Source organism: Cyprinus carpio, chromosome A3 (assembly GCF_018340385.1).
Source record: "Cyprinus carpio isolate SPL01 chromosome A3, ASM1834038v1, whole genome shotgun sequence".
Classification (NCBI taxonomy): domain Eukaryota; kingdom Metazoa; phylum Chordata; class Actinopteri; order Cypriniformes; family Cyprinidae; genus Cyprinus; species Cyprinus carpio.
This window is the reverse complement of record NC_056574.1, coordinates 22,652,602-22,664,754: the sequence shown is the minus strand read 5'-3', so window position 1 is coordinate 22,664,754 and position 12,153 is coordinate 22,652,602. Positions and strand designations below refer to the sequence as shown.

General features: G+C 36.9%; 1 protein-coding gene across 6 annotated transcripts; it reads right to left on the bottom strand.

Moving 5' to 3' along the window:
* Positions 1 to 843: 843 nt before the first annotated feature.
* On the bottom strand, positions 844 to 11,471 carry tnnt1 (troponin T type 1 (skeletal, slow)). 6 transcript variants are annotated; one of them, XM_042724262.1, is made up of 15 exons: positions 11,274 to 11,471; positions 9,805 to 9,837; positions 9,677 to 9,690; positions 9,241 to 9,276; positions 4,821 to 4,847; positions 4,352 to 4,369; positions 3,579 to 3,600; positions 3,408 to 3,468; positions 3,096 to 3,212; positions 2,897 to 2,974; positions 2,649 to 2,762; positions 2,455 to 2,564; positions 2,182 to 2,272; positions 1,950 to 1,990; positions 844 to 1,096 (listed from the first exon to the last, which is right to left on the bottom strand). In XM_042724262.1, exons 2-15 carry the CDS (start codon positions 9,828 to 9,830, stop codon positions 1,051 to 1,053), a joined length of 801 nt encoding a protein of 266 aa, XP_042580196.1. In that variant the 5' UTR covers positions 9,831 to 9,837; positions 11,274 to 11,471; the 3' UTR covers positions 844 to 1,050. The 6 variants fall into 6 exon arrangements, with proteins under 6 accessions (XP_042580196.1, XP_042580202.1, XP_042580210.1 ...); XM_042724268.1 differs by having other exon boundaries at positions 9,241 to 9,273; XM_042724276.1 differs by lacking the exon at positions 4,821 to 4,847 and having other exon boundaries at positions 11,274 to 11,470.
* Between the last annotated feature and the right edge of the window lie 682 nt (positions 11,472 to 12,153).

Here is a 12,153-nt window from a genome sequence, read left to right as displayed (position 1 = left end):
ACAAGGTTGCGAATGTCAGAAAAAGCATGCATGTAATTACATCTTTAAATAATTTCTGTAGGACACATCTATAATTTCACAAGCGACCCTGCCTCTTTCTCTGACCCACCCACCACGAAACCTTTCACTGACCAATCTTTACCTTCACCCACTTCAGTATAGCAGCAAAAGTGTTTTACAACAATACAACATGAACACAGTATACATTTCACTTTACCTAAAGCTACTGTGAAGTAGCACCAATTTAATTACATGTTAAATCATAGCATAGCCTAGCCTTCTGTTAAGACGTAATGTAGTGTTAATGTGGGCCTGTCAATTGCCTTCAGCAAGTCTTAACAATTATTGTACAGACCTTTTGACAATTACACTTGTAACAAATATTTGCTGGGAACTACAGCATCATGCTATTTTATATAGGTGAACACTCATCACTGAATCCTCCCTCATCCTGTTCTTTACTACTGTGTCACTATTGCACAAAAGGCTTCATGTCTGACGCACAGAACAGTTTCAACTTTTGGGTTCCTTGACAACATCCCATTTTACTTTAGCAAACCTAATGAAAACTGACCAGAAGACGTGTAGGAAAGTACATTGAAGGAAATGATTTAAGCATTTAATAGCGAGGCATGTGAGCTGGAGACCACAATTTTTGTGCAGCATCATGAAAACAGGATTCTCAGGCCGTGTTTTAAACACTATGAATGAAGACGAACATCTTTAAATGACACACAACTTATTTTCATTTCCTCAACATACATTCCTCTTCCCTTTGGGAGTGAATTAGTTTCTGTTGCGTTTCCAGTCTGCTTTGCAAAAAATAAATGATGATTCAGATGCATTTTTCATTTAAATTTATTAATTTAGCAGATACTTTTATCCAATGTTCCATGCGAATGAAAATAATACAGAAGTGATTAATCTAATCCAAGCACATCAGATCTGAGAGGAGTTTTGAATACATTCAGAACTGATATTCTTTTGCACAGGCTGTCAGAAGAGTCAAAAGTAAAATCCATGGTGTCTTTTCACTATTTTTCCAATTTCTTATTTCCAGCGACCTCCAACCTTTCCTTTACCATGGCCTTTTTTGCTGTGATAAAGAGAGAGGTGAAACATGAGCATAACCGAGACAGATGGACATTTCAAATTAATTTTTCATTGAAGAAAAATGCTTAAGTAAGGGTTGGTTCACCCAAAATTGAAAATTCTGTCATCATTAACTCTGTCATGTTGTTCCAAACCTACATGACTTTCTTTCTTCTGTGAAACACAAAAGAAGATATGTTGGGTGGACTATCCCTTTAAGTTAGAAACACACTACACAACTTTTGGCTAGCTTTTTGCACTGATTAATGGAGCAGATTAAAACCAGAGCCAGTCAGATTTAACAGTGTCCAGAGCGGCGCCAGGGCACTTATATCAGGGAGTGGGGCATTTATATCTCATTTATAATTCATGTTTAACTAATTCATTAATTTAGTTTGTGCTAACGCCCATTAAAGCGTGCAATACTCTCTGTTTTTTCTTTCTCTTTTTTTTTTTTCTTTTTAAAAAGATATCATATTGTGCAAAATGTAGGGGAGAAAAGGGGAAGGGGCCATAGTAACAAGTCTGGACGGGGCAATGCCCCACCTTGGCCACCGGCCCTGGTGTAGTCTATGATGACTCATTTTAAGCTTCACACTATGATTTAATCCAGTCTGAAAATATCAAACATGTTTCAACCAGGCACATGTTTCTGAGTGAGTTTGCTGTGTTTGAAAGTCTGGTATGTGTGTGTGATCCTCAGTTGTTTAGTGTTTGATTCCCTGTTTTTCTCTATAACCATTTACAAAGTTGGCAAGTGAATGATACCTAGTGTTATAAAATCTGTTCAGATTTTAAAAGTCATGTAGTGTGTTTCAGCATTTAAACAATCTGCTAATTAACTTAATGTGACTTACAACTTTTGAGCATGAGAAATCCTGTTCAACAGAACAACAATCTGTTGATAAGAAAGCAAAGTTCAGATAAGCACACTGTATCCATTGTACTTTCACTTTTTGTCTTTTCATCTGGTTTCCTCTAATTCAATCGAACACATATTAGTATTTGCCAAATTAAACAGATTCAATACAAAGTAATCCGCCAACACCTAGATTTCTCAAACCTCAGTTCTTTATCAAATCGCCACACCTCATATTTCTGTCTCTTCATTTGATCCAAGAGGTCAAATTTCTCTGACTCCAGCTGGTGGATCCAGTTCCACATCTCCTGAGCTCGTTGCCTGTTTTGTGGCAGTAAGGAACAGATATTATACAAAACTGTCAGGCTTAAATAAAAACAATTCAAGGAGCATGGGGAAAAAACATGAGAGTCTGAAAAGGAACACACTTTTAGATGTAAAGTTACAGATCCTTGCAAATGATAAACATACGACTGTGTTTAGATGTGTGTGTGGGTGATTACCTTAACCCATCCTCTCGCAGATTATCGATGCCAAGAGGAGAGCGCCTCTCTGAAAGAGTCTTTCTCTTGATCTCTCGTCCAGTAAGACGCTTCCCCCGTTTCTGCTCTGCCTACAACACAAACACAAAAATACATATGCACAAACATGTATTAATGTTCATAAGGTAAGACACATGTACACAACAGTAACTTACCTTGGCTAAGAAGCCACCAAAGTTTGCCCCCATATTGGACAAAACCTTCTTCTTCTTGGCCTCGTCTTCTGCTCTCTTCTTAGCCTCCTCATCCTCTTTCCTCTGACGCTCTTCCTGATGAGAGGGCATAGATAATACATTTCACATCGATTTTTATCTTACAAGTATTCTGTATTAAATTCCACATACAGCTTAGAGAGCATTTGAGTATTTTATTTGCCAAGTTTTTAGTTTCATTTCTGATTTACCGCAATCCTTGTCTGTCTGTCTCTTTCTTTCTCTGCTCTAACACGCTGCTGCTCTGCTCTTTCTGACCGCCGCCGCTCCTAATGGACCGAATGGCCGAAAATGAGTGCAAAGGAAAGAGAAAAGTAAGTACAGAAGGAGGGGTTTTTTTGTGGTAAATAAAAGAGAGAGAAAAATGAAGTGATAAAGACTGGGAGTTACAATTCTCTCCTTGAGACCGATCAGTTCTTCCTCCTCTTTCTTCCTCTGCTCAAAGTGGACATCAATTAAAGTCTGTAACTCCAGAAAGTCCTTCTCCATCCTTTTTCGGTGAATATCCTGAGAGAGAAAATGATATAGCTTATAAATGGTAAACCATAATTTTCATGATGTCTGAACAGCTTACAACACACAATGTGTTTTCATGTCTTTATTTAACACACCTTATAACCATTAACTGTGCAGGGTGGGGAAAATGAACCCTGTATATTCTCAGTTTGCAGTTCATTTTAAGTCAAGTGGATTGCTACTTACATCGAAATCAACCCGCTCACCCTCGGGAATCTTTGGAGGGGCAAGTTGTGGAACCATGGGCCTGTGTAAAAGAGGGGAATCAGCAAGAGATTTAGGGTAATTAAGAGCATGAAGACATTAGAAAAATGCAGTGTGCTGATGGTTTGATGAAAAGAGTGTCTGAACACTTACTTAGGCCGGGGTCTTTCCTCCTCTGAAAAAAGGCGCAAAGAAAAGGGTAAAAAAGAAACAAGGAAGTTGTTGTCAAATGTAATCATAAAGCCCTTCCTATTTGCACACAATAAGTAACTGTATAATAAGTAACTTGTCTTGCTGACTTGGTTTGTCATAGTGAGTTACACTTGTTGTATGTACTTTTGACATTTTCACATTTTAAAAATGTCTGGAAATTCTTTTAATAAAGCTGGTCCTCTGAAACACTCTAGAGGACACAGCTGTCACAGGATTCTTTCATGACCTCTTCAGTTCACAGGCCAATGCTATTCAAGTCAGTGATTTATTACAATATAACATTCTGTGTTTGGGGGGAAAAAAACATGTCAGTAGTGGATAACATAAAAGAGCTGTAAAGGTTGAATGTGATCAGATATTCATGCATAGTTTTCATATCATAAATCATAAACCTGTCCTTATACTGTTTTATTTGTTTACAAAAACTGTGTGCACTGACTGAAACCAAAAACAAATACAAAAACATGAACTATTGTTTAATGCAAAACAAACTACATGTTTACATGAACTATTATTTATTCATTTTAGTTTAACACTTATGACAAAAATTCCATAATTAATGCTAGTCACCAATTCTATATGCCATGCATGTCAATGAAAAAGAAAAGCCACATATGTTTCACCGTGATGAGCAAAGGATGGGAAAACACAATTTATAACACAGAACTCAGGATAAATAGGTAAAGAAAATATTTTCAAATAAAATCCCTCACCTTCTTCCTGAGTCTCCTCTGATTATTTTAACAGTGGAAAAAAAATACAGAAACACAGAGAACAATGGATGATGTTGAAATAACATGGAGAAAAAATAAACAGACATTTAATAAATATAGATTAGATGTGTGAAAAAAAAATACTGTTCAGACTGTTCCTATTATGTAACTGGACATGAGATTTACTCTCTGCTCTTATAGCTCTTAATTGGAAAAAAAAATATATATATTTAATGTGTCACACAGTGTGCAGCCAAACATTTTCACACCATATTCACAAACACACACGTGCAATACACGTGTCTAAAATGAAGAGTTATATTTAAAACTACTGACTACACGATATATTAAATATTACTCAGCCCTTACACACGTACTAAAATTTTATGTTACATTACACATCAATCTTCCATAAGGTTTATATTTTACATGCCATTCTGGTGGTGCATCTCTTTGATCAACAAAGTACCTTGATATTCTGTATACTCCTGCTGTTCTACAATATCAAATAAACATGAAATTGAAACATGAAAGTATGTCAAACATATCAAAATCTTTAACAGATACAGAGAATTGTTCAGGTTTTGACTTGGGAAGTAAACATATACATACATATATATATACATATATATATATCTATATATATAACATATATTTATCTATATATTATACATAATATAATATAATATAGATATATATATATATATATATATATATATATATATATATATTATATATATATATAGGCTTATTAGAAGGATCACGTACAGTGGTGTTTGAAAGTCTGTGAACGTATTAGAATTTTCTATATTCTGCATAAATATAACCCCAGAAAATCATCAGATTTTCATGCAGGTTGACTAGAGAATCCACTCAAAAGAGTCTAAACTTTATAATTTATATTTTATTTATTATTTATAATGATCTAATATTAAATATCTGAGTGGTAAAAAAATATATGTGAATTTTCTTGTTTGGAGTTTATTTTGAGGTTGAATTTGGGTGTTTTTTGTGTGTGTGGTGTGTATATGGGTGTGTTTTTGTGCTGTTTTATTTTAAGAACAGTCTGATTAAATTCCTAGAAGTGAATCATGGCACAAACAAAGGAGAAAAAGAGTTGCTGTTGCTCATCAGGGTAGAAAAAGTTACAAAGCCATCTCTTAAGAGTTTGGACTCCATAAATCCACAGTCAGAGAGACTGTGTACAAATTCAAGACCACTGTTTCCCTCCCCAAGAGTGGCTGACCAAGAAACATCACTCCAAAAGCAAGACATATAACAGTCTGCGAGGCTACAAAGGACCCCGGGGTAACTTCTAAGCAACTAATAGCTTTTCTCACATTGGCTAATGATAATGTTCATGTGTCCAGCATCAGAACACTGAACAACCATTGTGTGCGCGGCAGAGTTGCGAAGAGAAAGCCACTGCTCTCCTAAAAGAACAATGCTGTCCGTCTGCAGTTTGCTAAAGATCATGTGGACAAGCTAAAGGGCTGTTGGAGAAATGTTTTGTAGATGGATGGTGGTAGTATCATGGTTTGGGTCTGTTTTGCTGCATTTAGGCCGGGACGGCTTGCCATCATTGACAGAACAATGAATTCTGGATAATACTAGCAAATTCTGAAGGAAAATGTCAGGACATCTGTCCATGAACTGAATCTCAAGAGAAAGTGGGTCATGCAGCAAGACAACGAGCCCAAGCACAGACGTCGTTCTGCCAAAGAATGGTTAAAGAGGAACAAAGTAAATTTTTTGAAACAGCCGAGTCAAAGTCCGGACCTTAATCCAATCTAAATGTTGTAAAAGGACCTGAAGCAAGTTCATAGGATGGTGTAAGGATTAAAGAACCTGAGATACTTTGATCTCCTGAGAAACAGACAATACAAACATACACTGGCATCTTCGAGACACCCCACAGAGTGGAGGTGCAGGAGACCTCCTTCCCTTCTGGCCATTTGTTTCATTTTAAATCCCTTCACCCCATGCTTTCTTCTACTCAATCTGCTCAAAATGATTACATGAAAATGTCAATGCAAGTGAACTAACAGTCATGTCTGGTATCATTTGAAATGTCTCAGTGCAACTGGTACAATGGTCTCAATCTTACAAAAGTTGATTAAAAGGTAATACAGATCCTAAGAGTTAAGAGATATTTTGCCTACTGTAATGGGAGTGCCCCTTCCCAGGGTCCTCCATGTAAATTACCTCCTGTTCCCATTGAGTTGTAAAACCACCCAGGCTTGGGACCTGAGTTAATGCAAATTCCTATTGTTAGTTACTGTCTCCATCTAGGGGGATGTTTGTCTTGGTCTGAGGTATTTAAACGATTGCAGCAAAAGGATCAGGGCCTTCTGTAGCCAGAATGAGCCCTTAGCATGAAGTGTGTCCACACACTTCATACTTATGTATTTTTCTAAAAGTCAGGTATGCATCTCTTTTACTCTTAGATTCACCTTTGAGAATTTGATGTCTTGTATTGATTTGATATCTCTGAATTGGCTATGTAATTGGCATAATACTTACCTGACTGATAATAAATTGTTACATTTGATTTACTCTGAGTTACTCTGAAATTATTTCCTCAAGTAGATTAAGTGAAGGCTATGTTTCCGCAAATCTGCGTCCAGGGGTTAAGTGCATACTAAAACTCAGGCTAGATGGAGCATGGGGCACATCAGGTGAGGTTTTAGATTTCTGGCTAACCGCTTGACTTTAGTTAAGTTGTACTCAGTTGCAGTAACTATGGGGGGCTAGTCAGAGTACTGGTCATAACCGCTGGTTATTGTCTCAGCTTTAATTAAGTTGTACGTAGTTATATAACTGTCGGGGGGCTAGACAGGTAGTGCTAGCATAACCGCTGATTATTGTTTGAGCTTTATTTAAGTTGTACGTAGTTTAATCTTAACTATCGGGGCTAGACAAAGGGTACTAGCATAACCTCTGATTATTGTCTCAGCTTTAATTAAGTTGTACGTAGTTTATATGACTGTCGGGGGGGCTAGACAGATCGTGCTAGCATAACCGCTGATTATTGTGGTGAGCTTTAACTAAGTTGTACATGGGTAACTGAGGGGGACTAAACGAAAATACTATTTCAAATATGGTAAGTATGGGTAACCTATTAAATAGTATTAGTCATAACCTCTGACTACTGTTTAGACTGGCGAGTTTGTGATCGTGGGGCACACGTAGAACGGCCGTCGTGGGGCACCCTGAGCGACATAGATTCCTAATGAAAGAGTAAATATAAAGTAAAGAGTTAACTAGAATAATCCAATGTCAGAATAATAATAAAAATAATTAGAGACAGACAATCAACCAATTTGCCTTTCAACCTAAATTCGAGGTCATACTAAAATGGAGTCAGATGAAATATTAAAATGGAGTCAGATTAGAATTGGATTTAAATTGAATAACTCTATGCGCTAAAAAGACCGAACGTGCAAGAAACCTTCAGCCAGCACCGGATACCTTCCTTGGACCGAGTGCCTGGACCTTACGATGGAAACCCACTAACATCACAGAGTTGAAGCAGTTTTTGTACTGAAGATGAGAATGGGCTAAAACTCCTACAAGCGGTCGTGCAGAACTGATCGGCATTTTCAAGAAACATTCAGTTGCAGTTATTGCTGCAAAAGTGGGTCACACTAGACACTGAAAGAAAATATTCACATACTTTTGCCACTTGTGCAACACTGGATAATTTTCTCGATAAATAAATGACAAAGTATCCTTTGTTTGATTGGATTCTCTTTGTCTAGTTTCAGGACTTGTTTGAAAATCTGACAATGTTTTGGGTTATATTTATGCAGAAATATAGAAAATTCTAATGGTTTCACAAACTTTCAAGCAGCATTGTAACAGCATTTACTGTCTCAATATGACACCAATGCAATATTTTACTATATTTATATTACCATACTATTATTAAAACCAAATCAAAGGTTATCAGTTTTCTTATCATTATTACATTACTCAAAAATATTGTAGAAAGTTTATAAAATTTTCCCAATCATTACTTATTTCAGCAATCCACTTCTCTTCTATTTCTATTCCTCTTGTATTATGTTTCAAGTCCTCAAGTACTTTGTCTACCATAAACATTAAGCCAGATATGTTTACTTTCATGTCACTTGAGAATTACATGAAAATATGAACTAGAGAACTGTTGCTTATTTTCATATGCCTTTTAAGACCATGAAGCTTCAGTACATCACAAATGATGGTTGAAGATGCAGAGGTGCAGCTTTCATTTTACAGATTATTTCAAGTTCATTTAGATTCAGATGTGACCAGAAGTAATGCTGCCTGACTGCAGTGGCGAGTTGTTTAATTTAGTGGTCTTGTTTCCCAGAAATACTTTTCCCAAAAGGATTTTTTCCCCCTTTTTTAAGTCTTTATTAAAGCGTTATAAGCCAGGAACCAAACCAAAAAGTTATGCGGTGAATCGCAAGATTACAAACTTTGATTTGAAGTAAAAAATATTTTAAGAAATCAGAACAAAAAGACAAAGGTACAAGACATGAAATAAAAAAGGATACATGTAAAATTATTTGATTTGATTACTGAATTATTGCAAAATATTCATTTACTGTTAAGCAAGATTTAAAATGAAGTTAAAAGAATGCAGGCTCATTGGTTCACCACCCCACAGCTTAGAACCCAATTTTTGAACTCTATTAGTTTATCGAGGATCAGTTATGAACATAATTGGTGGAAATAATCTCAAGAGTGTAGTTAGTCAGTTAGCGTGTTACTGAGGCTCCACTTCCTGTTATGCGACTTTGTGCTGAACTTTCACACTTTTTCAGCTGGTGTTGCTCTCCATCAGTATTTATTTTTGTATGGCCTATTAGTTTCTCATCAACTTGTTTAAGGTGTTATTTTACCTGCTCCTGCATCCTCTGCAGCCTCCTCCTCCTCTGCTTCTCACACAAGCCACAAGATGATGATGGAAAGGAAAACATAAGTGAATATCAATTCTGTGCCCAAGAGATCATGTGAGGACAATCAGGAGAGAATATGAATGTGTATATAAATAAGTGCTTGCATAGGATTATGTAAGTGTACACCATTTGTTAGGGATGTATGCCAACAGCAACATGTGATCAGTCTGTAATAATAACCCTTCCAGGAAAAGGCATTGTGCCAAGCCTAAGCACCCAATCAGACTCATGCATAGCTCAATGGAAGCAGCTGAAGCTCACGAAGGTCTCTAGAGGCATCTATAACTGGCCTCTGGGTACACATTATGCCAAGGATTTACTGATAATCGCTAAAGCTAAAGTTTCAGAGGGCAAAAAAATAAAGAACAATTCTACTCACCCTCTGCTTGTTCCCTAATAGGCCATTTAGAAAAAGAAAGGAAAATGAATGCTTAAACATCACAGTAAATGTAAAGCTTTATTAGTCCGATAATCAGTAATGATAGAAAAAAAGGAAACATTACTCACTCATATTCCTCCTCTACATCAGACATGGTGAAACTGGATGAGAGAAAGAGGAAACGAAAGCAAGAGTGAGACAGACAGTCCAAGGAAAAATAGCAGATCCACATCGCTTAATATTTCATAATAGCTTTAGAAAGAGGATGAGAGAGCAGGAGAGAGTGACAAAGCCAAAGGAGCATCAGATCTAAATTGTTCCACTGTCCCAAAGTGCTGACATCTGATTGAATGCTTCATATGAGGACTGATGGGGTGAGAACAGGTGGGAATGTGCAGACAAAGAGACAGGGTGAGATACGATTTCTGACACTTTCTTTGTTCGGTTCTTCCATTTCCCTCGCACTTTACCAGTTTCTGACATTCTTTTCTCATTTTGTCCTCTGAGAACAAGAAGCACCTAGTTCTGTTTTGCATGGCTGTCAAGTAAGTGGTCAAGGCAGCATGTAATCTTGTGAGAAAACTGCTGTGTACCCGGTCTTGCTTGTTTTCCTTAATTGGAAATTTTTGAATTTTTTTTTTTTTTTTGTAGCAGGAATTGCAGTTAATGACTATAATACACTGTTTGATTGCAGTCATTAACATTTCGCTGCCAGATTCCTCTCCCTGTGCCTCATCTTTCACATCAGTGTCATATCATAACTACTATTTGAAAATTTTTATAGCTATGGTGCATTCAGCATAGAGAATGTATGAGTCATGTAGCTGTAGCTGTCACCACCCCTCTATTTACTGTCTCTGGACAAAGGCTTGCAAGCACATGCAGTGCTCATCTAAAACAAGCGTCCTTTCAACACCTCGCCCTGCTGCTACTTTGCTAATGAGATTCTCAGCATCCAACGAGCATGAGTCTGGCAAATTCTGTACAAAATGATCAAATTACAAAAGGAAGATTCCCCTCACTCTGGATCGACCCAAGAAGGGATAGACGCAAGAAACAACAGGATGAGAAAGTACCAGACAAAGAGGGCGTTTGAGGGGCATGTAAGTTTATGGAAGGTCATAGTGGCATTAACCACAGAATTCTGATGGGTTAATTTTAGCCAAGGACCCAGGGGGAGATTACATGAGTTACGGCAAATCTTTATGGCTCAGAAAGTGAATTTTATTCATAGTTCCATTCTTTGGTCAAGGACATCATCAAACACCACACAAAACAGTACAGACTATACTACAGGCAATTATGCCAGGAAGATGTATGCAGGTTATGACCACCACTGGAGAACTACACACTGTTCTGCTCATAGTTACTTAATTACATCTATTTTGGAGTCCTAAATGAGTACACGCGTCTGGTACAGGACGCTAAAACAGAATAATGGATGAAACCAACATTATTATAACTGCACACAAAAGCTGAAAATCAACAGATTTTTTAAAGATACACTGAATTATACTGAAAATTCATTAATTTTTCTCCATATAGAAAGAAGTGACAAAAAATGCAATCGTTTTAGAAGTAACAAAAATACTTTTACCTTTTGGTGATGGTAGGATGGGTTCACAGCAGAAAAGGATGAAACACTGGCACACAAAGGATGAGGGGAGAGTCCCGTGAATTATGAGAGCTTTGTAATGCGGGACAATGGGTCGTTTTTATATGAGGACAGGGACAGATGGAGGGTGTTAGCAGCTACGGCATAGGACCATGGATGGATTAGATATGAACTCTGGGACAGAAAGATGACCACCATGAGGGATTAGGGGAGACAGGGGGAATGACCTCACACAACAAACACAGGGATATATAAAGAGATAGAAAAAACAAAGGGCCAGTTGGGAACAAAAATAGCACAGGGGATTTAGACATAATTCTTCCCAGAAGACATATTTTCTATTTGACACAATGTAAAATAAGGTAATGGCTAAGACAACTTTGAGTTAAGTGGAAGGGCTCTCATTTCTTACAGGTATTGTCCAGGGATATAAAATAACGTTTTGTTTGTCCTTCTACTTTTCTTTATTCAGATAATTAACCAAAATACTGACCCTGCAGATAGCTGATTAGAAAGCTGATTGAAGTTGCAGTAAGATGGGAAAGTTCCTGATCCATGCAGTGAGGTCCAAGGCAACGTTGCTTTGTTAGAAAATGACTTGGCCTTTGTTGGCTGGATGGCAATACAACAGACTTTAATAGTTTATGATTCAGTTATTTTGGTGTAAAGGGACTACTTTTACCAGCAGATTACAATAGCTTTGAGTTTTACAATGGTCACTTTATTTTCTTTCTGTGAACACGAATCCCTATGGCTACGTAACATGTTTTTAATCAAACATAGTTTTAATGAAGAATGTTTATTTATTTATTTATATTTAATGAGTCATTTCTTCTTGAATCAATATTTGGTTCATAGTATA

Bases quoted from the DNA above. Each gene is read 5' to 3' on its own strand.
- tnnt1 (XM_042724262.1), bottom strand. From the start codon at position 9,830: ATGTCTGATGTAGAGGAGGAATATGA. The intron at 3,469-3,578 runs GTAAGTGTTCAG...TCTTTTACACAG, and splicing joins GAGGAAAGACCCCGGCCTAA to GCCCATGGTTCCACAACTTG. The intron at 3,213-3,407 runs GTAAGTAGCAAT...TTTCTCTCTCAG, and splicing joins GTGAGCGGGTTGATTTCGAT to GATATTCACCGAAAAAGGAT.